Consider the following 27,509-nt stretch of genomic DNA (forward strand, 5'->3'; position numbering starts at 1 on the left):
AGCTGCATTCAGGGGGTGGGGGACTGAGTCAGCAGCGTGGCCCCATAAATGCTACCAGATGAACCCGAATGTGTTCTCCCTCAGGTATTATTCTGAGATGTTCTGAAACACACCAGCATTTTTTCTCATTTTGTTCCAAAATGTCTCTGGAGGAACAGTGCCACGGAATATTTGTTGTGGCCTCGCCTTGCAGGTCAGTGTTAACCATGGGGTTTTAGCAGAGTCAGCGGTCTTGTTGAACTTTGCCTTAGCCCCGACTGTGAATTCAGCTTGGGCTCATTCGGTCCCTGGAGTGTAGTTCCTTATTTTATCATGAAAAATAAAACAGCTTTGGAAGATAACCAGCTGTGCCTGCTGGGCCACAGTTCTTTAATTTATTAAGGAACTCCATGAAATCCTAGTATTCACTTACACGAAGTATTTCTATAAGAATGTAATTAAAAATTTTTTTCTAAAGCCTGGGTGAAATGTTAACTCGTGTGATGAATTTTCCAGAGGAATTGGGAACTAAAATTGGGGAAGCTGAAAAACTGCCATTTTGGGTGTTGTAAGAAATTTGTAGGGCGCCTGGGTGCCTCAGTCGGCTGAGTGTCTGACTCTTGGTTTTGGCTCAGGTCACGATCCCAGGGTCGTGGGATCGAGCCCTGTGTCAGGCTCCCTGATGAGCATGGGAGCCTGCTTAGGATCCTCTCTCTACTTCTGCCCCTCTCCCCTGCTCACGATTTCTCTCTTTTTCTCAAAAACGAAAGACCAAAACAAAACAAAAACTTGTGCATTTTAGGATAGAAATAAAAATTTATATTTAGGGCTGTCTCTCAATTTGTTTTTGGAGATAACACTTTGGCAGACTGCTTTTAATTATTCAGATGTTAAAAAAATACCTCCCCATTATTTTGGAGAAGTCCGAACGCAGTAAAATAATTAGATCCTACATATTTCAGACTGGGATATGAAGGGATCTGTGTGATGCTAAGTCAGTGTATCTCTAGCAGGATAACAGTGGGGAGGACAGGAAGAGTAACCACCATGGTGTGGTGGTCTGGCAACGTGTTCTTTTGGCTAGACTAAGCACTTTCTCCAGAAATCCCTTCTTGTAGTTTCCAGTTTGAGCTACAGGGATATTCCAGCTTGAGTCGCACCTGCCTGTCGCCAGCTGGGCTTTTCTTGCTGAATCTTTCAACCTAAAACCGTGGAAGGCTGATACTGACATGACTTGTACAGATTATCTAGTTCAATTGGGTTCTAAATTTCGTCCATTCTAAGAGTCACCTGGGAAGCTTTTTTGAAATACAAATTCCCCGGTGCCACTTATGAAGATTCTGGTTCAGCAGGTCTGGGCCTGGGACATCTGAATTTCCTTTACAAGTTTCTTAAGTGGTTTTGATGATAGGTCAACAAGTGGTTTTGCTACCCACTTGATTCTCATTTTATAGTTAGGGCAACCAAATCCAAAGAGAAGGGACGTGTCTTTGGGTTAAGGAAAATGACAGGAGGAGGGACAAGCAGAGCCTGTGTCTTGGTAAACCTCTGGTTGCTACATTTGTGTAAACAAGGCTTTCTTCAGCTAGACGGTGATGTTTGACCAGTGACTGTGTTTGTGGTACAAAATGCCGAAGGAATAGTTCTTGAGGAATGCAGAGGAGAGAATATTAAATAAAAGAGTTGCAGCACTCAAGCAAACTTCCTGGAGAAGAGTTCTAAGAACTGGGGATGATTTGCATAAATGGTAAGACAGAGGGCAGCCTTCTCCCCAAGGTGGGAAAGCCATAAGAAGGCGGGGGTCCCCCCCCGGCTCAAGCAGAAGGTGTAACTTAAGATAATGAGTAGAGTGTAGGAAGGATCTGCTAGGTACCTTTAGGAAAATAGGCAGGATGGTAGGAATAAATTGCTTTTATATGCTGTGGGAGAGGCATGTTTCATAATATAGGGGTGGCTCATAAAATTGGAATGTACAGCACATTTTGCCAATTGAGACTGATTGGGAGGAAACTTTTTTTTTTTTTAGCTTTAAAGTACATGAATAAATTTCACCCCGAGCCAGCAAATTCTAGCAAGGCACAGAGTCTTGCAATGATGAACTGTCTCATTTTAACAACGGTGTTATTAAATAAGAAGTTAGTAACGATGCTTGGGGGAACTAAATTAGCAAATAGAGAAAAATGACATGTAATTAGTCATATCTAGTCTTTCCACGTAAATAGTACTTCCAAGATGCTGGAAGATGCTTAAAAACAGTCTTATAGAAACAATTTTGTGTTTTGATGGAAAACTAGGCTTGTCTAGAAGATGCCTTCCAGGCTGATTCTCATCTTTCAATGTCTTGGAGACATTTGACACTCGTGTAATTACAGGTGAATAGTAGATGAGCAGACTGTGTCCTGTGTCATTGCCCTTCTTCCCCATCCTGTGGAAAAAAGCCAATTTGCTTTCCTTTGCACTTTCAACATTTTTTTTTAACTCCATATAAATGTGTGTGCTTTGACTTTTTTAAAAAAAGGTTTTTATTTTTTTATTATTTTTTATGAATATAATTTATTGTCAAGTTGGCTTACATACAACACCCGTTGATTCTTTTTTTGAACTGGTTTTAATACCTGCCTGTCTTCCTCATTCATTAATGAGTAGCACAAAATCTGTAACACGTCATTTTTACATCTGTGTGACATCATGATTTCACCCGGCTGAAAATGACCCTTGAACGGTCCTATTGTCTGTTCACAAACCTTACTCCTGTTGTCTTTTTATCTTACCGATTTGCCATCTTTCTGGCGGGAAAGATCTAAGTCATCTTTTATCTGGATTCGCACATTTTCCAATTAGAAGCATCTAAATTAATAAGGTTCTATGTTCCAGGTCTTAAGATTTGTGGTCAAATTCTTGTGGCCTCAGGAAGCTGGTATTTTCTCCACTGTCACTTATTTTCCAAATGCACATTTCTTCCCGTTTCTTTAACCTTCTTTGGAGTCAGCTGACTTGGTTATGATAACTTTAGATGACCAGATATAACACAGTGGGGGCAACTATAAGTATGCATCAACTTATTTTTATTGTAATTAAAACAATTTTTTAATGTTTATTTAATTTTGAGAGAGAGAGGCAGAGACAGAGCAGGGGCTGGGGAGGGGCAGAGAGAGAGAGAGGGAGACACAGAATCCTTAGCAGGCTCCGGGCTCTGAGCTGTCAGCACAGAGCCCGATGTGGGGCTGGAATCCACGAACTGCAAGATCATGACCTGAGCCGAAGTCGGACGCTTAACCGACCGAGCCACCCAGGCGCCGCTATTTTATTTTTTTAATGTTTATTTATTTTGGGGGAGGGGGGCTAGGGAGGGCAGCGAGAGAGAGGGGAGGACAGAGGGTCTGAAGCAGGCTGTATGCTGAGAGCACAGAGCCCAATGCAGGTCTCGAACTCACGAACTGTGAGACCATGACCTGAGCCTACGTCCCATAAAGTGGGCCACACACCAACTGAGCCGCCCAGGCGCCCGGTAACGACTTATTTTTAAAAACAGCCTAATTTAGATTTACAGCAGGGAAGTCCCAGGCCCTAGGAGCCAGGCACTCTCGTAAATTTCACAGGCCGGCTGTCTCGCTGCTTTTGGCTTTCCTCCCCCGCCCCCGCCTCCCCCTCTGCCCTCGCGTCCCCGCCCCTCCCCTCCTGCCCTCCCCACCCCCCCTCCCCCACCCCCGTACGCTCCGAGCCTCCCCTCCCCCGCCCGGCCTTCCCGGGAGGCCTGGAATCCCGGGCAGCCACTGGCCCGTGGGGATCCGCCGCCCTCCGTCACCGCGCGTCCACTTCCGTCCCGGCGGGAGGCGCCTCCCCTCCCCCTGCCCCGACCGTCCCCGGGCCCGGCGGGCAGCCTCGGCGCGGGGAGAACGCAGGCTTCCGGCGGCGGACAGGTAGGTGCGCTCCGCGGGCGCGCGGGAACGCGCGCAGCCCGGCGCCGCGCTGACTCGGCGCGAGTGTTTGCAGCAGCTCGAGCAAGTCTGCCCTGCGCACAGGTCCTGAGCCGACCAAAAAGTCCTTTTCCCAAACCTTTTCCCAAAGCAGCAGTACATTATCACCGCAGAAAAGCAACCTGGGCCGGCCCACTTGGGTATGTTTTCCTGTCCTGTTCAGCCACCTCTGTCAAAAACGTAGCTGCAATCGTGCTGTGCAGAAACTCGTTATTTATTTTTTCCATAGAACGCTGTGTCCGGAGCCTTTCTTCCATGCCTTCGAATGGAATACTCTTTGTAATTATTGTCCTACAAGTTGGGCATTTCAGTTGTGTGGTTTTTGCCAGTATAAACCGGTGGGAAAGATGAGACTATTTGCATCAAAATGTAACCAAACCAAAGGAGAGTTTGTCCCCCCATCCCCCCCTCTCCAAGCGCTGCAAGCCAGTACGAATTGACACCAAGCTTTTGCAGAGGAGAAAAATAGGCGATTTATTGGTGTGGCCCCCCAGGAGACCGGGGGAGCTAATGCTCAAAAGTCCAGAACTCTCTGATGGCTTGCATGAGGGTTTTTAAGGGCAAAATTTGGGGGAAGAAGGCCCATGAGGTCCTACTAGCAGGTGACCTGGTGCCACTTCATCTGGTGCCCTGGAGGTCTTTTCCATTTCAAGGGGCTTGGAATCTGGAAAATATCTTTATTTCTTATGTTAGAAATTGAAGCAAGCATTCGTATCCCTTGAGCCTAGGCCTTTTTGTTCCTTGGCTGGTCTGGCTGTGCCTTGGGTAGATATGACCTCCGGTGTTTCATGCTTTCATCTGAACTGACAAGAGGGATGCGGGCTTCAAAAAATCATGGGGGGCACCTGGGTGACTCAGTTGGTTAAATGTCGGACTCTTGATTTCAGCTCAGGTCATGATCTCGAGGTTCATGAGGTCAAACCCCGCATCGGGCTCTGCGCTGACAGTGTGGAGCCTGCTTGGGATTTTCTCTCTCTTCCTCTCTCTGCCCCTGCCCCTGCCCCTGCCCCTGCCCCTGCCCCTGCTGTGTGTGCTCTCTCTCTCGCTCTGTCTCAAAAAAAAAAAAAAAAAAAAAAAAAATTATTATCCCCGTTTGGCAGTATTTCCTTAGGGTGGGTACTACTGGGTCTAGAGAGGAGACCGTGGGTCTAGCATCATGGCATCTTTGGTGCTCGGTACCGGGTGCGTGTTGCCAAGAAGGACCGCACGGGTCACCCACTAAGCCGTGTGGGTTGACAGGCGAAAGTGTCTCCTCTCCTAGGCCTTGCTGACATAGGGAACTGCGATCAGGCCTCCTTGCTGATGGAAGATATAAGCTGATGTTTTCAAAGCCCATTTCAAATAAGGTGGTCAGAAGTGAGCCCCACAGGTGTCTGGGGACACGCTGTCCAGGCCTCAGAACAGCCTGAGAGAAGCCAAAGGCAGCCACGTGATTGGCTTGTTTGCAGGCCGGTGGGTCCTCATCACATCTACCTTTCTAATCAATGCTGTCTAGACCTGTCCCCTATGGAAAATAGAAGCATGATTGAGGACAAATAGATCTGGAGTTGTTGAAGTTGGTAGAATCATCTGTGGGTAAGTAGGGCCCTGCTTTCCCAGCTGCAAGATCAAAACTCAGTTGCCAAGCAAGTTCCTGCAGTGTTTACCCAGTGAAGGGAAAACACTGAACCTTCCCCTTTAGCCACTGCCTTCCCCTGTTACCTTTCAGCCTTTGTTTGCTTTCTGATGGTTTCCAAATCTCTGAAGCTTCTAGAAATTTCTTCCTGGACTTCTTTGCTTGTTACAGCCCCACCTATGCCAATTCCCTTTGCTTGTTGAAATCTGTTTTCTGTTTCTGCCGGAGAACTTCACTGCACCGGGAAGTCTGACTTCTGAGCTATTTACGTCCTTGAGGGTATGAAAGTAGGAAAACCCCATCCTCTGGGCCATACGTCACCATCCATTTCTCACCGTTTTGACTTCTGGAGAGAAAAGGGGAATGTTATTCAATAGCGTTGTTAAAAGATCATTTTCAGGGGAGGGTGAGAGCGTGACTCTCATACAGACAGAAAAATGAGCACATGTTGGGGTGCCTGGCCGGCTCAGTCGGTAGAGCATGCAACTCTTGATCTCGGGCTTGTGAGTTCGAGTCCCACGTTGGATATAGAGAGATTACTTAACATTTTTTTTTTTTTAAATGAGCATGTGTTAAAGATTCTATTTTATTTATTAAAGAAGGAACCAGGCAGATTTTATAACTGATTCAAAAGAGAAATCAAGGACAGGTATATATGGGGCAAAGGAATGCCTCAGGAAGGTTCATGTTAAGGGAAGGGGCGGGAGCTTTTATCCTGATGGGGTCCCAATAGTTCATTTTTGCTTTTATTTCCCTCGCCCCTGGAGACACGGCAAGTAAGCAGCTGCTGCGGCCAAGGTTAAAGAGGTTGCTACCTGTTTTCTCTCGTAGGGTTTTGTTGGTTTCCTGTCTCACATTGAGGTCTTTCATCCATTTTGAGTTTATTTTTGTGTCTGGTGTAAGACAGTGGTCCGGTTCTCCCAGCACCATTTGCTGAAATGGGTGATGGGCATTCAGGAGGGCACTTTTAGGGATGAGCACTGGGTGTCCAATGTAAGCGATGAATCACTGGGTTCTACTCCTGAAACCAAGACTACATCGTATATTAACTCACTTAAAAAAAAAAAAAAAGAAATGGAAAAAAAAAGGAGATAAGGCAGGACATGTTAGCTCCTTGGAATTGGCATCAAACGGGCGCCAGTGATCCCCATGGGTCTTGACTTGTGATATTGTGGAGGTGCTTGGTGTGTGAAGCAGGGCTGCAGGGGGCTGAAGAACAAATTATTCATTCATGGCATTTGTTAAGGAACGGAAGGCAGACCTTATTCAGGACCTTTGGGATAGGTGTAGGGCCCACCGCAGTGGGGTTTTACAGTGGGGGAGAGAGATTGGGCTCAACCCTGGAAATAGCAAAGAAAAGTGAGGATTTATAGCCAGGGAGTGGGGTGGTGGGGGTCAGTGGATGGAAAATGACTAAGAGGAAACGTCACAGGGGATGGGAGTTCTGGATAAACCGACCTAATAGGGTTCTTGCAGAAGACAAGCCAGAGAGATCAGACATCGCCTGGGGGTGAGGGGGTGGAATGATGAGCAACCAGATCAGATATCAAGGGTCAGGGATTCTGTGAAACTGACTTAGCGGGATTCTTACTGAAACTAGGCACAGCAGAGATGCATCCAGAAGCCCCACACAGGCCTGTTTGAGAAGAGAGGTCAGCGGAGCTTGGTGAGGGAGAGAAGGTTGGTTAAGGGACCGTAAAAGTCACTGTGGGAGAGTGAGCCTTGAGATCAGTCACATGTTGGTGGCATCTTGGGTGAATGTCATGGGCGGATCATGAGCATTAGCGCTGCCGGCCAGTGTGGCCTCGCCAAAGAAGGTGCGAGTCAGGCTCTCCTGTGCAGGGGTGCGTCTCAGTTATCCTTGGCACCATGAGGAGGGTTCTGAGTTCAGAGGCTTCCCTAGTGGAGACCATGGATCTGGTCTCGAGGTGGCCGGTGAGTTTTGCCAAGCCCACCTGTCATGATGCAGGAAAGCTCTTCCTCTCCTCCTCCTTCCTCCTTCCTCCTTCCTCCTTCCTCCTTCCTCCTTCCTCCTCCTTTCTCTTTCCTCCTTCTTCTAAGATTTTATTTTTAAGTTATCTCTACACCAGCATGGGGCTCAAACTCACAACCCCGAGGCCAAGAGTCATGTACTCCATGACAGAGCCAGCCAGGCGCCCCAGAAAAGCCCTTCTTGACACATTTTATGAGCCCCCCACCGTCCACGTCAGACCCCCTGTCCCGTCCCTAAGTAGGCGGAAAGCACAGCACTGTCGCTCACGCAGAATGACCTCACGGTGAAGGTCATGCAGAAGGAACTTCGTGTTTCTGTAGAAAACCTCGGTCATCTGTGGGGCATCCTTCCCGGCCCGTGGTCTTTGAGCCGCTGCAACTCTTTCTTTGTAAGTGGCCGGTAACCAACAAGTTAGTAAATTCTGTCCTGTGTGGTTGGATTCATGGCTTCCTCCCTCCTGCGGAAAACTCCGTTTTCTGTCCTTTTGCAATTTCAGCTGTGCTGTCGTCGAATGCATTTGTGCTCTTTTCTTTTTTCCTTCGAACCAGTTCTCACATCTGCCTCGTTCCTTTTTCTTAGAGAAGTAAAATCCTTCACGTGTTCATTGTTGTAAATCTGCATGAGAGTCATGGTTTTCCTTTCCTTGTGAAAATTATCCTTTAACAAATGTATCATTTGGGGGAGGGAGGGGGCAGAGGCAGAATCCTGGAAGGGCTGTAGAGGAATTTTAGTGTCCTCCTGTCAGTAGGGCCCACCTGGGTGTGCTCCCCCAGGCGCTTTCCCTGGGAGCCACAGGGGGGCCACAGGGGGGCCACGGCGGGCTGTCCATGGAAACCAGCTTCCCTGCCCTGTGGCCTTGGCCCAGGACACACGATGCACTACTCTGCTACATGAGGGGTCTGGCCGGAGTCCCGCCTTCCACACCCAGGCCTCTCCCTGCCACTGCCTGCTTGCGTAGGATGCATCCAGACAGTGGCTCTCCTGGCCATAAACATTCCTTCTGGAAAGTGGGTATCAATTGGGGGCGCCTGGGTGGCTCAGTCAGTTGTGTCTGATTTCGGCTCAGGTCATGATCTCACGGTTTGTGAGCCTGGCTGGCTCCTGATTTCGGCTCAGGTCATGATCTCACGGTTTGTGAGTTCAAGCCCTGCATCGGGCTCTGTGCTGAGGAGTGGAGCCTGCTTGGGATTCTCTGTGTCCCTCGGTCTCTCTGTCCACCCCCCCCCCGATTTGCTCTCTGTCTCTCTCAAAATACATAAGAATAAACTTAAAAAAAAAGTGGGTATCAATTGAAGATAAAGTAAAAAGATTCAGGCTCGAGGCCCCTTTGGAACGGCTAGGATTTTTCGTGGTCTCCACGTCCCCATGGGACAATCCAGGTAAGCAATCAGCAGAAAGAATCGGCTGTCAACAAATAGTGCATTGGACGTAAAATTTACCGCTCTTGCTGCTGGATTGTTGTGACTTCTCTTGCTAATAATAGTTTCATAACATAGGTTGTGAAAACAAACCCGTGGGGAATAGATTCAAATCTTCTTTGAGCAAAAGACCAGCTCTTAATATGTGTTTCCTTAAAATGTAAGTTATTTGCCTTCCAGAATATTCTGGAAAGTATAGGAAATAATCTAACAGCCACCCATATTCATGTGACCCACGCAAAACAATTGGAACATTTTGTCCTTAATCAAGACTTTCTGGGGCTCCTGGCTGTCTTAGTCGGTAGAGCATGTGACTCTTGGTCTTGGGGTTGTAAGTTTGAGTCCAATGTTGGGTGTAGGGATTACTCAAAAATAAAAATCTTAAAAAAAAACAAAAAACAACTTTCTTAGGAAGTTACGTGTAACAAATGCGGTTAAAGCCAGCTGTCTCCATCCTTTCTCCCTTGCTAGTAACCACTGGCTAATCGTGGTGTGTTTTATTCCCATGCATCACACTTTTACTACAGTATAATTATTAATAAAATAAGTACTATTTTGGGTTCTTAGTCTTTATTTAGCATCAAAAAGGACATTGTCTTTTTTTTTTTTAATTTTTTTAACGTTTATTTATTTTTGAGGCAGAGAGAGACAGAGCATGAACGGGGGAGGGTCAGAGAGAGGGAGACACAGAATGTGAAACAGGCTCCAGGCTCTGAGCGGTCAGCACAGAGCCAGACGCGGGGCTCGAACTCACGGACCGCGAGATCATGACCTGAGCCGAAGTTGGATGCTTAACCGACTGAGCCACCCAGGCGCCCCAAGGACATTGTCTTTTTATATAGCATTATGTTTCTAAGATTTATATCGGTAAATACACGTGTAGTTTATTCACGGAGTAGTTATGAATCTATTTGTTTCCTGGGGTGGCTGTAACAAATTACCACATACTGGGTCACTTAAGACAACAGAATATTTTTCTAAAGGTTTTTTTTATTCTTAAGCCATCTCTACACCCAGCATGGGGCTCGAACTCACAATGCCGAGAGTAAGAGTTGCACGGTCTACACGCTGAGCCAGCCAGGTGTCCCAGGACAACAGAAATTTATTCTCTCACGGTTCTGGAGGCCAGAAGTCTGCAGGGAAGGTGTCAGCGGGGCTGTGCTTTCTATGGACCTACAGAGGGGGATCCTTCGTTGCTTCTCTCCCAGCTTCTGATGGTGCCCGGCCATCCTTGGTGTTGCTTGGCAGGTAGATACTCCAGTCTCCACCTATGTCTCCATGGGGCCTTCTCCCCTGTGTGTTGCTGTATCCAAATTTCCAAAATTAGGGGCAGTGGCCACCCTAATCCAGTATGACCTCATCTTAACTTGATTACCTCTGCAAAGCTCTATTTCCAAATAAGGGCACATTCATAAGCTCTGGGAGTTAGAACTTGAACATACCTTTTTGGGGGACACAACTCAGCCCACAGTAACGACTAAATCGCAGTTGACCCTGTTTTCCTCCTGAAGGTCAATTCGATTGCTTCCGGTTATTGCCGCCAGGAACACGCCGTCTGTCCTCACCACGCGCTCACACACACAGGTGTAAATCTCTCTAGGGAGTACACCCAGCTGTGGCATTTCTGGGTTGCAGGTGTCTTTATCTTTGACTTTGCCAGACCTTACCAGACCAAAGTAGTCTGTCTCGCCAGAGTTTGTATTTTGAGTTTGTATCAGCTCACGTTCCTTCCTCTTTCCCTGTATGGTCACCAACTCTTGGTGTTAACAGACCTTTTTGCCAAGCTGATGCAAAATAGTGTCTTTCTTAGGTACAAAATAGTATAATTTCTTAAATACCAGTGAGGTTGAATGTCTTTTCAGAGGTCTGGGTGCCACTCAGGGGTACCGTTTTGTGAGTTGCCTGTTCAGATCTTTGGAGCATTTATCTCTTGGGTTTGTCTTTTCCTTGTTGATTTATACGGATTTTCCCTATATGTTATCTAGATACTAAATCTTCTGCTTTGAGAATAATATCTCAAATAATAATACCTCTTCCCCACCTCCACCACCCCCTGGGCTGTTTTGAAGCACATCCTAGATGTCTGGCTGTTTCATCTGTATATACATCAGCAGGTGGCTGTAAAAGATACAGATACACACACACAAAACCATCACTTCAATAGTCGTATCTGGCCCTTGCCCACCAGTCTGTTAACAGTAACTCTCAATATCACGAGATATCCAACCAGTTCAGTCTCCCCCAGTTGTCTTATAAGTGGTTTTTACAGTCACCTACCGCTGTGGATTGCATTGTGTGTCCCCAGAGTTCATAGGTGGATGCCCTAACCCCCAATGTGACGGTATTTGCAGGTGGGGCCTTGGCCGATCAGGTTGAGATGAGGTCATGAGGGTGGGGCCCCGTGGCGGGATTCGAGCTCTTCTGAGAAGAGGCCAGAAAGCTTGCGTGTGAGGACACAGCGAGAAGGCGGCTGTCCGCAAGTGAGGAGAGTCCCCCTCAGAGCCCCACCTTGCTGGCACCCTGACCTTTGACATCCAGCCTCCTGAATGGTGAGAAACACATTTCTGTTGTGTCAGCTGCCCGGCCTGTGGTATTTTGTTATGGCAGCTCGAGCAGACTGATGCGTACTTAATGAAATTTATTAATCTTTTTCTTTATGGTTCATGTTTTTGGGTCTAATGTAAGAAATGCTGCCTTGCTCCAAGATTCAAGGAAAAGGTGTTCCCCTTTATTTTCTTCCAACAGATGACTTTCGCTTTTCTACTCAGGTTTCTAACCATCTGGCAGGGCAGCGACGTGGCAGGTAGGGATCCACTGTGATCTCGTCGCATCTTACGCCCCTTCCTTGGCCAGTCCGTCTTTCCACCTCGGGTCTGCCTGCTCACCGTGGATCTACCTGCCCCGTGGTGACCTCCAGAGCCTGGTCTGTTCTGTTGCATCTCGCTGCCAGCCTCAAACCACCATCCCGGACCTGGCTGAGGGCACATGGCCTCAAGGACCGTGTACAGTTCCCTCGTCCTTCATCTTCCCACTTCTTCTGTCCCCTCCCCGCCTGCTCTCACCCTGACTGTCAACTCTGCTCTCAGTTTTCTGAGCAGATGCGCGGAGCGTCCTCGGCCCCCTGCCCCGATGTCATCCACCCCTCCTCCGCCTCCCCTCCTGGGACCGAGGAGGACCCGTCCATGCTTCCAAGGAAGGTGGGTGGTCCCCTGCTCCCCTAGCTCACCTAGCTCTAGGGTTTGTGAGCAAACAGCTAAGAAGGAATTTTGGTGCAGAAAGGTGATCTTATTATAGCATGGGGACAGGCCCTGTGGGCAGAAAGAGCTGCCCTGGGGTTGTGAGGAGGGACTGGTTGTGTACTTTTTAATTAGTGGTAGTTAGGGAGAGCGAAAGTCCCTAAGGAACTTGGAATCAAGGCTTTCAGGACCTTGAGGGGCTAGCTGCTGTTAAGATAAGGTTAATTTTAGGCTTTTTGTTTTTTTATGTTTATTCATTTATTTTGAGAGAGAGAGACAGCACATGCAGGGGAGGGGCAGAGAGAGAGAGAGAGAGAGTCAGTGCAGAGCCCAACGCGGGGCTCGAACTCACACACTGTGAGATCATATGACCTGAGCTCAAAGCAAGAGTCAGACGCTTAACCAACTGAGCCACCCAGGCGCCCCAAGGTCACTTTTAGTCTTTAATTAAAGTGAACATTAAGGCACTAAGGCAGCGGTGAGTTCCTTGAGGAAGGTCACGCTCTTATGTGTCAGGTGTCTGTCAGTGGGCTGCAAGCTGTCAGGAAATTTAACTTAAGCTACATTCCTCTTGCCTTTGTGTCCCTCATCACCTGGCACCGTGGGTTGGGCTGGTTTTGCTTTGTTTTCCTCTGTGAGGCACCCGTTCTCATCCACCTGTAAATGTACTAACATTTCTTCCGTTAAAAAATAAAAAGACCTGTTGCTCTGCCTTGTCTCCGTCTGCTTGCTCTCTTTGCCCCTCTTTCTGGTAAAAGCCTTGAAGAACTTCTGTGTTCACGCTGTCAGGTTCTCTCCTCTCATTTGCCCCCAAGCCCATTTGCCGTCATGGCCACCAGACCTGTTCTCGTGGAGACCACCCTGATGTCCACGCTGCTGAGCCCTGTGGCCACCCCTCTTGCAGAATGCCTGTGTCTACAGTCTCCCTCCTTGAAAACTTGCCTTCGTGTGGCTCCAGGCTCGTGAATGGGGGGTTCCTCCCTTCTGACTGTTTATTCTCAGGCTCGCTCTTTCCCCAAAGCTTTTAATGGTGAAGGCCCCAGGGCTCGCTCGCTCTTCTAGATCCTTCTTCTTCCTTATCTCTTCTTATCTAATCATTCCTTTAATCATGCCATTCATGCTCAAGGTTTCCAATAGTATGTACTGCGGATTCTCGTTATTTACAGTATAGTTGACTTTGAACAACATCGGAGTGGGGGGGGGGTGGCGGTTAGGGGCATGGACCCCTGTGCAGTCAAAAAATCTGCATGGAACTTTTGACCCCCTCAGAAATGTAGTTCCTTATAGTCTGCTGTTGATCGGAAGCTTTTCTGGTAACATAAACGGTTGATGAACACAAAGGGTGCATGCTCTGTGCGTTATACACTGTAGTCTTACAATGAAGTGAGCTAGTGAAAAGAAAATGGTAAAAACATCATAAAAAAAGAGAAAATACATTTGCAGTCCTGTGCTGAATTTATTGAAAAAAAAAAAAAATCCACGTGTAAGTGGACCGTGCAGTTCAAACCTGTGTGGTTCAAGGGTCAGCCATAGAACGTGCTTACGTTCTATAAAGTCACAGGGACACTGAACTAGCAAATACTGAACCATGGCTCCAAGAGGAAATACAGGTAGGGTTCTATGAGCCTCTGGTCATGTTTCTGTCGACTGATCAATGCATAACCTAGTTTTTTGTGTGTTTCTGTGTAGAGACACCTCATTTAATACATAGGTGATTCATTAACATTGAACTCGCAGTCAACAGGTGTAATGTGTGCCTGAACTGAGCTTGTCTGCTGCACACGTTATCTTTGTAGGCCCATCGTAGCCTTCGTGCCCTATTACTAGACAGCTCTTCACTACTGTGCATGGATTCCATTCTTTAAACACCGCAATCACCGCCAAAAAGCACAAAAGTGCAAAAGATGTGGCGCTAAATAGAAAGCGAAAAGGATACTTGTTTACAGCGTGAGGGCTGATATGGGAAGGCGGGGCGTTGCCTTGTTCGACCTTGGCCGGGACCGTGCATGTGGGTGACTCAGATTTTTCAGTGCTTTACAAAAGTCCGTGGATGGTCGCAGTATTACTGCAAGTATTGATTTTGGGGTTGCAAATAAGTTTTGTGACTAGGCAACTTCACGTGCATGGAAGCGGCAAAAAATGAGGCTTGGCTGTGTAGGCTGACCATACTGTATCAAGTTTGTACTTCCGGCTTGGACCCCTGCCCCAAACTTGCTGTTCTGCGCGGTCCACGGAGCTTGTCGAGCAGACATTTCAGACTTCCCAGGCTCCGAGTTTAAGTCCTGACCTCTTCAAACCTGCTCTTCCCAAGTGTCCTCCTTCTCATTTAAAGACACTTGCTCAGGCAAAACCCCTCATCCTCCTGTCTCCTCTTTGCCTCAGTTGGCTTTCCCTGCAAATTCTATCCAGACCCCAGCCACCGTCAGGGCCTTTATTGTCCCTCTTCAGTGGGTGGTGGTTTTTTTTTTTTTTTTTTTAATGTTTATTTATTTTTGAGAGAGAGAGAGAGAGAGCACAAGCAGGGGAGGGGCAGAGAGAGGGAGACAGAGGTTCCAAAGCAGGCTCTGTGCTGACAGCAGCAAGCCCGATGTGGGGCTTGAACCCACAAACCGCAAGATCATGACCTGAGCCGAAGCCTGACGCTCGACAGCCACCCAGCCGCCCCAGTGGGTGGTGTTTTTTGTCCTGGATTGGGAACGTCTTGCTCTGAGTAGATTTGCTTCTGCTTCTGCTGGTGCCCAGGGATTTCACTGCCCAGGGTCAGTTATTGGGTTAAATGTCATAGTCTAGGTAATCCTACTTTGAAAGGACAGTGGACATTTGGGGGGACATTTGGGGGGTTATTTTTACCTTCTCTGGGTTTTCTAATCACAGTCTTAGTCCTGGTTGGTAGCATTTTCTTTTTTTTCTTTTGTTATTGTTTTTTGTTTTTACGTTCCCCACTAAATATAAACCTTTTGGGGCCCTGACACTTCATGGGGTGTCAGCCATGGATCCCTATCTTATGGGGTCCAGAGGCCTCACTGGACACATCCTAAGCATCGGGTGGTGTTAGAGCTCGTTCCTGGGTTTAGCCTTCTCCCAGTATTTCTGGGCTCCCTCAGTGTCTGCTCATGCCAAGCTGATCCTGGCTTCAGGTCTCCTCTCCAGTCCTGGCTAATCCAATCCTCTCCAATCCCTTCTTTTCCTATGAGTTCCCCATTTTAATTTTTATCCGTTGGTTACATTTACTTAGGTATTTTGAGTGTTTGTAATGGGAGTGGATTCCCAGCTCTTTCCTCCATAAATACACGGTATGTAGAGTTAAACTTAATTATTTTTTGTACTTTTTTTAATGTTTATCTTATTTTTGAGAGAGAGAGAGAGAGAGAGAGAGAGAGCAGGGGAGAGGCAGAGAGAGCCAGAGACAGAATCCGAAGCGGGCTCCAGGCTCCGAGCTGTCAGCACAGAACCCAGCACGGGGCTTGAACCCACAAACTGCGAGATCATGACCTGAGCTGAAGTCGGACGCTTAACCGACTGAGCCACCCAGGCGCCCCATTTTTTGTGCTCTTGATTTTAATTTACTTGCTGCTTACAATCTTTGGATTTGCACCATTCAGATCATAATGCATGTTTCTCTCTCAGTAGCCCAACTTAAATATCTCCAATGGCTAACGAGGCTCATCCTTGTCCGTGTGACATTGGCCATAAGATAGAGTATGGAGGGATGGGGCGCGAAGTTCAAGTCGAGCACATCAAGGCTTATGTCACCAAACCCCCCTTCGACACGGGCAAGGCTGTGATCGTCATTCAAGACATATTTGGCTGGCAGTTGCCCAATAGCAGATACATGACTGACATGATCGCAGGAAATGGATACACGTATGTATGCAGTTCTGTTTCTTCACTTCATGGAAACCTCTGTGATCTATCTTGATCCCTTCAGGGAAAACAAAACCACAACACCCTGACCGTGCGCTAAGCTGTCGACGTCCTTGTCTCGCTGGGCACAGGTAGATGGGGACTGTGGATCACACGAACCTAAAACAGCACCTGGAGGCCACCGCTCCCACCGCTCCCAGCCCAGTCCAGCCAGCAGGCTGCCCGGGGCTGGGGTTTCTGTTGCCCAACGGGGTCCTTTGGGTGGAGACAGAACATGAAAAATGAGCATTGCCACCCGTGATCTACAAAGCCCCCTCAGGCGTACAAGTCCTCTCTCCTTCAAAACGACCCCCTGAGGTTGGGCAGTGCAGGGTGCAGTCTCTTCTTCAGGTCAAGAAAATGAGGCTAAAACTGGGTAAGCGACCTGTTAAGGTTACAGGGTCGACTGGGACTTGAACTTGGATTCTTCTGACCCAGGCTTCAGGGTTCCTTCGACGCCGGGAAGGAAGCACAGCTCCTCCATCCCTGGCGATGACCTTTATTTTCAGAAGCAGGTCTCTGGCCAGAGCCGTGTTGACCCACCCTCCGGGGTTGACGGGATGAGGTGGGGGGGTGTTCGCGGACACAGTGGACTGGCTTGTTTTCTCCGCGCGGCCCATTTCAGAACCTGCAGTAGACCTTCCCCTCCGGGCAGGGGCGGGGGAAAACTGCTTAGTCATGGTGACTGGACATGCTCCCCAGATGTACCCTCTGACCTGAGGCTAACTCGAAAGTCCAGCTGAGCCTTGCGACTCCTCCAGGGGGTCGGGGACACCCCTGCGCTCACCACCCCGCCCCTCCCGGGCCCATGCCTCCCGGGTCTCCATCCTGTGCCATCAGTCTCGTGGGGAGGGCGCCCTGTCCGATTGCCTCGTCATCTCGGATGGGCTGGGCTGCAGGCGGCCGTCAGAGGCCGTGCACCTACGCTTGTGAAATCCGAAGTGGTGTGGCCCGGTGCCAGCTGGCCTCTCGGATGTGATCAAAGCTGGCTCTCGTGGGCACCACTTTTCTTTTCCTCTGAAGCAGAATCTCCCTCGTAGCCCGGGTCTTAACGAGCGTAAGCAAATACCGTGTGCCACCAGCTCCAAAGTGAAGGTCAGTTGACGTCCCTTTTTTGCAGAGCCATCCTTCCAGACTTCTTTGTGGGGCAAGAACCCTGGCAGCCTTCTGGGGACTGGTCCACCTTCCCGGACTGGTTGAAAACAAGAGACGCCAGAAAGATTGACAGGTAAGTTATCACCCGTGTTTGTGCTCCCCCTCCTGCCCGCCCCAGGGCCCCTGGAGAGCAGAGAAGCGCGTGTGACATCACCACTTGGGCACCCACCTTCCCTCCCCTGTGGCAGGGCTTCCATGGACACATGCTTTCGTGCAGCACAGAGTGTGTCCCTGGAGGTGAGGTCCCGGCAAGGGCTCCTGCGGTGCCAGCAGGCTCGTCTGCTTCCCCCTTCCAGAAACTTCATGGCACTGATGCCAGGGGAACTTTGCGGAGGTGCTGCTTTGCGGGCGGTACGATTTCCCTTGACAAGGGGGCTTTTGGGGTCCAGAGGGTGGACATTCCTTCCTTCCTGTCCTGGCCGCAGAACCAGTTGAGACAACGGGGAGAGAAAAGACGCCAGAGTCAACACCAGCCCCGGCTCCGTTACCGCTCAGCTGGTTGGAAACCCGAAGGGCCGTCCCCTCCCCGCAGCCGAGACCTGCCCCTGCTTCCCCCCTCTAACACCCCCCCCCCGCCGAGACTTTGGGTCTTTACGCCAGGGCTAGACTGCCATTGTGTCAGGACCCGGGGAGCATTGAGAGGAAAAGCGGGGGATCCCTCAGGATCTCAGCCTTTTAGGAAATTAGCTCCAGGAGTCCAGAAGCAAGGACCAGACCTCCCAGCTGCCAGTCAGACACCCTCTTCTGTCTGGACTCAGTGTGGAGGGGGAGAGGGGCAGGATTGTTCTCTGATGCCCAGTTCCTCCTGAGCAAGTAAACGTGAGCCCAAGGCAAAGGAGCTTCCCCACCACCAGCCTTGACTCTCACCTTGGCCACTTGTCCTGAAGGCTCTCCTTCCCTGTTACCTGACTTTCTCCCACCATGCACCTGAGCCTTTTTTTTTTATTTATTTATTTTTTTTTAATGTTTGTTTATTTTTGAGAGAGACAGAGACAGAATGCGAGTGGGTTAGGGGCAGAGAGAGAGGGAGACACAGAATCCAAAGCGGGCTCCAGGCTCCAAGCTGTCAGCACAGAGCCTAACGTGGGGCTCGAACTCACGAGCTGTGAGATCATGACCTGAGCCGAAGTCGGACGCTCAACCGACTGAGCCACCCAGGCACCCCGAGCTTTGGTTTTGATAAGCTGCTCCCCCAGACCAGCTTGGCGGAACTAATAATGTGGTCCCCTGCCTGTGGCTGCTGGGTCCCTGGGACTGTCTGTTCTTTTCTTCTATCACCAGAGTGCCTTCCAGAGCTGGCCCCTCCTTCCACTGGGCTGGTGGATCCCAAGCAGACCTGTGCCCGTAGCCCCAAGGGGCCTTGGGTCCTGCTGAGTGCCCCTTCCTGCTTCCCCGGCCCTGCCTCACTCCCCTCACTCACTGGGCCACCTTTTTTAGGGGCCTGTGCAGGGTAGCAGCGCGTTGTGGCTCAGGCCAGGGTCATCCTAGGGTCTCTGTGCAGCTTGTGGGGCGTGGGGGGTGCTGCCCGCTGCCTTGGGAGCTCCCGGCAGGCGTGGCCGAGCACCCGGGGCTGTGTTAACAAAGTCGTCGCCCAGTCCCTCACTGTCCTTGGGATGGCCTCCGGATGTCAGCTGCCTTGTCTTTCTCTGCCCCATCCTGAGGAGTCTCCCTGGGATGAAGGCCTGGCTCCCCCACCTCAAGTCAGGGGCACCTCCAGGGGCCAGGGCGCTCCAGGCTCCCCTGGGGAACTGTCCGAGGCCTGCGTGGAGATTGCCACTGCTAGGTTCTCCCGTGCAGACCCCACTTCCTTCCCTCCTCTCCCGCAGTGCTGGCCCTGAGATTCCTGGAATAACTCCCCTGCATGCTTACCTTTCCCAAGTCCCTCCTGGGGGACGTGCAACCTCAACCTGAAACCCCAAGAAAAACAAAAGGAAGCAAGAAGTTCAGAGCAAATGAGAAGTGGAAGCGCAAGAGGCTGGGATGTGAATGCAGCAATTCAGCTTTGCAGGTGGGGCCGGGGTGGGGGAGGGTAGCTGTGTGGGCCTGCCTTCCATTCGTGAGCACAGAGCAGAGGGGTCGTTTCTGGCAGGTGTGGGAGCAGGCCAGTGGGACTCTGCCACAGGGGAAAAGGAGAGCTATGCACTTAAAAAAAAATTTGTTTTAAATGTTTATTTTGAGAGAGAGAGACAGAGTGCGATCAGGGGAGGAGCAGAGAGAGAGAGAGAGAGGGAGACACAGAATCCGAAGCAGGCTCCAGGCTCTGAGCTGTCAGCACAGAGCTTGATGTGGGGCTCAAACTCATGAACTATGAGATCATGACCTGAGCTGAAGTTGGACGCTTAACCGGCTAAGCCAGCCAGGCGCCCCTAAATAAAAATGAGACATTAAACAGAAACACTGACTTTGAAAGGAGACTGAAACCCTTGTGTCTGGTCAAGTTCTTTTGTTTGCAAGTAACAGAAAACCCATCTTGAATGCTTACTGTTTACATAGTCATGGGATATTTTGGCTTATAGAACTGAGAAGAGGTCGTTTCTGGCTTCAAGCAGGGGTTGGTTCGCAGTGCAGAAAGTATCCCCGGGACTTGCCTTCCCAACGTGTCTCCACTCCACATCCTGTGCACTGGCTTCATTCTCAGGCAGCTTTTGCCTCTGGGTGGCAAGATGGCTGCCGCAGCTCTGGCCCCCACATTGGTCTCTTTTCCCGCAAGCCAGTAAAATTCTCATTTTGCCCTGATGGTTATGACTCAGTCACAGGTCCATCCTTCAACCAATCACTGTGGCCAGGAGATTGCTATACTCTGGTGGTCAGCCTGACCCACATACTTCACTCCTGGAACCTAGGGCAGAGTTCGCAAGGTATAAGAATCAAGCATGGGTTGGGGGAGAGGTTCATCCAAGGCTAAACTTTGGTGCTCCCAGAAAAGCAGGGAACACATTCAGAGCAGCACAAGCAAAGGCCTGTTCACTCAAGTTACAGTATTTTTGTGGAAATGGCCTCTTTCTTGTTCCCTCCAATTAAGGCAGTTATTTATTTATTTTTTTTTATTATCATTATTTATTTAATTTTGAGAGAGAGAGAGCGTGAGCTGAGAAGGGGCAGAGAGAGAGACACACACACAGAATCTGAAGCAGGCTCCAGGCTCTGAGCTGTCAGCACAGAGCCTGACGCGCGGGGCTCCAACCCACCGACCGAGAGATCATGACCTGAGCTAAAGATCATGACCTGAGCTGAAGTTGGACGCTTAACCAACTGAGTCACCCGGGCACCCCAAGGCAGTTATTCTTGCGATCAAAGCATTGAAGGAAAACCTAAAGCCCCAAATGTCAAAAACCATTGCTTTTTCCATTTCAGTTTGCAGAATTAATTACTGCTAACATTATGAAAATAACTGTTTGCATGCAGTGGTATGATACACGTATATAAATGTGCTCAAGGATATGCTATGATTAAAGGAGAAAGGAAGGAGGAAGTACAATGGGATGGCTTTCTTTTTCTTTTTCTAACTTGTAAACCACAATTCTTCCTTATCAGATCAAGCAGGACTTTCTGGCTGGCCTCGCAGCCCTGCCTCCGTTCGGGTGTATTGCTTTTAGTTGAAAACGCAGAGTTCCAATCAATCAATTTGCAAATGAGCCATTTACCAGACTGGGCCACTATTCTTGGTCCTCTCCTGGCTTAAATAGTCCTGGTGGCTTTCCAAATCCCCCCTCTGCTCTTTGGGGACACCGGAGGGAGGAGTCCGGAGGTGCTGAGTTGGGATGTTAGCTGAAGGGGTGAACGTGCCAAGTTAGAGAGTTTGGGGAGCCGCCCAGTTGCGGCCGGCGCCTGCCAGAGGAGGGCGGGCCGGGGTGCTCGCTGGGGGTGGATCTTGGGATCAGGCCTTAGGAGTGGTGCTTTGGCCTTTGGCCTTTATCCGGAGGCTGCGGAAAGCCAGAACTCTGCTTCCAGCTGGCATGCGAGCTGGTCTGATGTGTGGTTTGCTGAGAGCCCTCTCTCTGGCAGCCCTGACAGGTGGTTGGAGGAGGCTGGGCTCGGAAGGGAGACCCGTGGGGAGACGGGTGGGGGGATGTGCGTCACTCAGGCAGGACGAAAGTAAGAAATCTCAGAACGTCAAGGAACAGCGGATGCCGAAGCCCTTGTTACTGTTGGTACAGCACTTGCTGTCCAGCTCACTCCCCAGGGGGCTCACAAAAATCCCTCTTGATTGTGTGTGCGTGTGTGTGTGTGTGTGTGTTTCGCTGTTGCCTCCCCCGCCACCACCCCGCCCCTATTTTATTGAAATATAATTGACACATAAGGTTGTATAAGTTTAAGGTGTACAATGTGCTCATTTAGTACATTTATATACTGCAAAAGGATCGCCAGCCACCGTAGCCTTAGCCCACACCCGGTCCTGTCACATAGTTGCCGTTTCTTTTTCATGGTGAGAACATTTAAGGTCTACCCTTTTAGCAGCCTTCAAGTCTATCACATAGTATTGCTCACTGAGGTCACCGGCTGCACCTTACACCCCCAGGCTTGTTAATCTTCTAACTGGAAGTTAATGTCGTCTGTCCAGTCTCTCCCCCACGTCCCCCCTCCGGCACCCACTCTGCTCTCTGTTTCTCTGAGTTTGGCTTTTTAGATTCCACATATAAGTGATCCGTATCTGTTGATCCTTGGATAACTTTCTGTTCTAGAGAGGTCGATGCTGTCTTGAGGTTTCTGAAACAGCAGTGTCACGCTCAGAAAATCGGCGTCGTGGGATTCTGCTGGGGCGGAGTGGCTGTCCATCACGTGATGATGAAATACCCAGAATTCAGGGCAGGGGTGTCCGTCTACGGTAAATCTGCCTTGTGCATTTTCCGCGATGGGAACAGGAGTGGTTGAGGGACACCCGGGAGCCTCTTCCCACACTAGCGGTTCGGGGAGCAGCGTAGACCCAGCTGTGCAGAGATGGCCCGTCTTGAGGGAACTGGCTTTAACAATGTGAGTGTGGAGGTGGAGGTTGGTAATGCAGTAACCAGAGGAGTCACCTAACCCGAGGTCTCGATTTCTTCACCGAGGATGAAGGGGGTCACATTTATTTCTGTGAAAATGGTGAATATCAAATATTCTTTACGAGGAACATCTGTGAAGGTATTTTTCCAAGATAGCAGTTATTTTCAACCGCGCGCACACACACACACACACACACACACACACACACGCACACAATATAAAGGAAGGAAAGAAAAGGAAAAGCGACTCTAAAATGTAAGTAGCAGCATAAACATTGTAGCCAAACCAACCGCACGTATGATAGCAGTGAGATAAGAACATTCCATCTCTATATAGGAATGGCATACTAAGTTCACAGTGTAGAAGCATTCGGACCACAAAAATGTTAAAAAAAGAAAAAAAGACGTGGAAGGCAATTTGGCTTTCTTTCATGATAGTATATTGTACAGTTACACAAAGGATTCTTATTTGGATTAATGGTTTCTTGCTGTGGCATTTTTGCTTTTAGCAAGAAAAAAAAAAACCCTTTAAATAGTAACTTACCCCAAAGTTAATAGTCAGTTGTCAGCTGCCGCTGTGCAGAGGGGGCTGGCTGTTCCGGGCCCGTTCGGTGCCCTGGTGTGAAATAGCCTGGCGGACGCCTCGCCAGCACCCCCTGCTGGCCGCTGTTGCACACTGCACGAGCTGCAGAGCCCGGCGGGACTCCAGGGCGTCAAACCTCGGTCCAGCCACACAGTGTGGCCTTAACAGAGCGTGGCCATCTGTCCTGTGGCTCCCTGCTTCTAGAGACGAGTTCCAGGTTGAGGGGAGGCTCTCTGGGCTCCCGCAGGAAATGGAAACAAAAGATTTCCATTATTTTCTCCCTTCTGACTGGGACCCTGTCCTGCACCAAACCCGAGTCAGGCTCCACGGTGAGTCTTCCTTCCGAGGAGGCCCCGACCGGGCCCTGACGTTGGCCCATTGGGGCAGTTCAGAGAGAACCCCCTACTTTTGATGTCTGTCCAAGTTCCTCACACCCCGCCTTCCGTCTCTTGTCAGCAAGAACCCTATCCTGTCACCTGGCCAGAATCTGTCTTACCCCAGTGTTTCCTCTTCGTAATTTTCTGCCCACTGCCCCCCACCCTGCTCCTTGGCCGTAAATCCCCACTTGTCCTTGTATTTGGGCGGAGGGATCTGTCTCCCCTCACACCCTCCTGTGCGGTGGTCCCCTTTGAATACAGCCTCCTTACCAAGTGTCAGAGTAATCTTTCCTTTAACACTACAGTTCTTCTTAGAGGGGCAGCATATGGCACCTCTTTGGCTTATTTTCCTGTAGGAGTGGGCACACCCACGGTTGTTGTCCCCAAGGCAGGACAGGCTTCTGACCAAATGCTCTGTGATTCTGAAGGATGAAAGGTAACTTTTGCAGACGGACCAGGTGGCACATCTGAGACTTGACACTCGTGGTCTGGTCTGGGCACGGTTGCCCCGTGGAACACTGTATGAACGAGGCCCCTCGGCATACTGAGGCCAGAAGCCATGGGGCTTGTGTGGACCTTGAGAAACTTCTAGAACAGTGGTGGTCAGAAGGTGCAGATGGACAGTCGTCACTTCTTTGTAAATGAAGGCGTGCCCCACGAGGAGGGAGCATTTTCGGGGCTGCTTCTGTATCTTTGCGTGCAAAGCCGCCGCAAGGTCTAATTCTGTTATTTGTGGCCTGACCCAGTGAAGGAGGTGGAGAGCAGGAAAGTCTGGCCACTTGCGTGGAATTGCTAGAAAGAAAATAAACAAAACCCCCAAAGCACAGATTTTACTTTGAAAAAAATCAAGCCAAATCCACATGGTTTTCTGAGGCGCGTGTGTGGAAATCCAACCCCCGTGTCCCTGTCCCCAATTTCCAGGCATCATCAAGGATTCTGAAGATGTGCACAGTTTGAAGAACCCCACGTTGTTCATTTTTGCCGAAAATGATGCTGTGATTCCTCTTGAGCAAGTAAGTTGGTATCTTTTCTCATTTCTTTCTTTTTTGCTTATTTTCCTGTAGGAGTGGGCACACCCACAGTTGTTTCGATTTTTACTTTTTGAGGGAGAGAGCGAGCTCAGGGGAGGGGGAGAGAGAATCCCAAGCAGGCTCACACTCAGCACGGAGCCCGACGCGGGGCTCAATCCCACGACCCTGAGATCATGACCTGAGCCGAAATCGAGTCTGATGCTTAACTGACCGAGCCACCCAGGTGTCCCTCATCTCTGTATTTAATGACATGATTTGACCTTTCGGGGAAAATGTCTCAAAGGGTTCATTTCTTCCTCCAAACATTTTCAACATGAAAAATTTAAAGATGGGTTTTATTGGGGAATTTAGGGATTGTAATCCTCCGAATGTGCTCTTGGTGGGGCCTGGTTACTGGGCATAGAAGCTCGGCCTCCCCATCCTCCCACACGGAACCCAGGAGTTCAGATAAAGTGTGTCCTTAAAGACATGGGCGTGTCGGGGATCCCGGCTGGCTTGGTCGGTGGAGCATGCGACTCTTGATCTTGGGGTCGTGAGTTCGAGCCCCATGTTGGGGATAGAGTTTACTTAGAAAAAAAAAAAGAAAAGAAAAAAACATGGGTGTGTTAAACCCAGTGTGTTGATAAGAAAAAAGCAGAAAATTGTGGTTCAAAAGCAGTCGCTTAGAAATTGTTATTATTCATAACTAATACACTATATTAATATAAACTTAAAACAATTTACGCTTGACTATATTGAGTATTTTGTTATATATCAAATGAGTATTATATTATATATTGAATGATACACAAAAGATACTAATTTAATTTCAGGAAATTGATATTGCATCGAATTTTTACATTGCTTGGGATGCTCTCCTTTGCCAGAGCCGAGGACTCTTAGTTGTCAAATTAAAAGTAACAAATTCACAGTAGCTACGGAACTTAAGGCACCGATGTTAGACTTCTTTTATGAGCATTCAGAGAGGATTTGGAGAATGGAAAATATTACTAGATTGTTAAAGTCATACTGTCATGAAATCTTCCGCATTATCAGGTCTCTTTGCTGACCCAGAAGTTGAAAAAACACTGCAAAGTGGAGTATCAAATTAAAACATTTTCTGGGCAAACCCATGGCTTCGTGCATCGAAAGAGAGAAGATTGTTCAGCTGAGGACAAGCCCTATGTTGACGAGGCAAGAAGGAATTTAATTGAGTGGCTGCACAAGTACGTTTAGCAGGGGCCAAGGGTACACTTTCTCAGAATAGCTCGCATGCAGAAATTTGCTTTGGGATACTTGGGTCGTTTAATTTTTACTATCTTGATATAAAATAAATCCAGGAATCCTGAAATTCATTATTCCATCTCAAACATAAATGCAGTAGGAAATGTTAATGCATGATACAATTTAATTTTGAACACATACACTAAGGGAAAAACAGGTCAGTACCTGAAGAATTTGAATGGTAGAGTTACCATCCTGTTGGCAAAAACCTAGGGCTGCTTATGGACCAGCTGACAGCTCAGCCATGGACTTCGTGGTTCTTCATTAAGTACATTCTTTAAAACGATGGGTGTGGCAGAGCCATGAAGAGCATGAATTGTAAACTCAGATTCAAAGCCCAGCTTCCTTGGGCATTTGTCTGTCTTAACACGGATGAGTCGGTCATGTTCGTGGATTGCACTGTGAGAAATACTGAGGCTAAAATAGGGTTTCGTTGACCTAATTATATTGAGCCAATAAACTTACTTTCTGAATGCGTGGCTTTTTCTAAAAGCTAATAAAGAACAATGGATTAGAGTGACTATCTGGCCGTCTCCCAAGGAAGTGATTTTCCAGAACGTGGGCATCTTCGGGGCCCAGGGCCTGGGATTGCGTCAGGAATCACTCGTGCATTCAGTTGAAGGGTGGTGGCATACAGGGTCACGCTTCAGTTTTTATATATTTTAAATCGCGTGAACAGCTCAGCTCCTCGGCATTCCTGGCCACATGCCGTGCGCGTGGCGGTAGGAGCTACATGGGGCAGAGCCAGTCGGCGCCAGTAAAGGCCCTGCCTTCTTCTAGCCCCACCGTTGACTTTCCTTTAACCCGGTTACCCTCCCCCCGCCCACCCCGTGACAGTCCCGCACTTGGTGTTCTTCTGTGCCAGCCGCGAGTTTTACTTTGCAAACTAAGCAAGCCTCGGCTAGATGGCTGTGCACTCCCACTGGCTCCTGTGAGTCTGCAGATCCAGAAGGGTCACCTCGTGTCCCCTCACACCCCGGCCCCGGCCCTGCCACAGGTGCCCTCCATCGGGTGGGACCAGGGGGAGGGCATTTTGCTTGGGTCCTGGGTTGAGGGTGGGGCTCTTTCCTATCATCCTGGGGCTCTGGGTGGAGAGGGGAACTCATGGCACTTCCACTCTGGAAGCCAGGGACAAGAAGGGAGTCTGCGGCTTCCAGCATCCACACGCACCCCTTCCTTTCTTCCATCGCTGGGCTTTTGGAGTCCCATGTGACTGATGGCTTTACTTTTCTCTGTGACAGCAGAGGGGTGACGCGAAAAAGGGAGGAGTGATGTGGACCTCACCCCTGCAGGAAAATGGAGAGGAGGGGAGGGATTCCAGAGCACTTAGAAGAGAACTGGGAGGGCAGACACAGTGACCCGTCCGAGGTCTGTGTAGAGATTATGCCGGACAGGGAATCCGGGAAGAGAAGCAGGGCCGTCTGGAACATCAGGTTTCTCGGGCTGCGAACAACAGAAAGCCTAACACTGGCTCAGAGAAGAACACTCCTAACGGGGTCCGAGAGTGGTTCAGGGCCCTGCTGACCTCAGGACATGGGGCAGGTGCCTGCCCATCCGGGCCCTCTCTTCACGGGCGCACGGTAGGCCTCTGCCTCACAGAAACCTGCTAGAGCAGGGAGGGGGGGCAGGGACTGTCTGTACCTATTCTTATGAGGGAGGGAACTCCTTCCCAAGAACCCCCCCTTAGTCTTGGGCTCCCAGCCTCCAGAACAGTGAGAAAGAAACACCGAAGCCACCGTTTATGGGATTTTTGCTCTAGGAGCCGGGACAGGACCATTATCTATGGAAGTTTCGGGCTTACTCTATCATTTTTGAGAGGTCTGTCATATATCCAATTCCACACAGTTCAAAGGTCATTCTTTCAATGGTGTTCCAGGATAAGGGGGCTAGTGCAGCGGACAGAACCACGCTCGTTACACGGACATGGTTTACACACTTACTGTCGCAGAACGTTAGCCGTGAGCTCAAGGCTGAGAGCTGGTGCTTCATCAAGGCCC

The 27,509-nt window shown here is 49.3% G+C and overlaps 1 protein-coding gene across 6 annotated transcripts; it reads left to right on the forward strand.

Moving 5' to 3' along the window:
- The first annotated feature begins 3,726 nt into the window (after window positions 1–3,726).
- Window positions 3,727–25,985, forward strand: CMBL (carboxymethylenebutenolidase homolog). Of its 6 annotated transcripts, none has more exons than XM_042997582.1 (6): window positions 3,727–3,899; window positions 15,846–16,082; window positions 17,242–17,349; window positions 21,959–22,101; window positions 24,140–24,231; window positions 25,285–25,985. In XM_042997582.1, exons 2-6 carry the CDS (start codon window positions 15,868–15,870, stop codon window positions 25,462–25,464), a joined length of 738 nt encoding a protein of 245 aa, XP_042853516.1. In that variant the 5' UTR covers window positions 3,727–3,899; window positions 15,846–15,867; the 3' UTR covers window positions 25,465–25,985. The 6 variants fall into 6 exon arrangements, with proteins under 6 accessions (XP_042853516.1, XP_042853521.1, XP_007091760.2 ...); XM_042997587.1 differs by having other exon boundaries at window positions 15,849–16,082; XM_007091698.3 differs by lacking the exon at window positions 3,727–3,899 and adding an exon at window positions 3,942–4,096.
- Window positions 25,986–27,509: the final 1,524 nt, after the last annotated feature.

The sequence above is a fragment of the Panthera tigris genome, chromosome A1 (genome assembly GCF_018350195.1).
Source record: "Panthera tigris isolate Pti1 chromosome A1, P.tigris_Pti1_mat1.1, whole genome shotgun sequence".
NCBI classification, from domain to species: domain Eukaryota; kingdom Metazoa; phylum Chordata; class Mammalia; order Carnivora; family Felidae; genus Panthera; species Panthera tigris.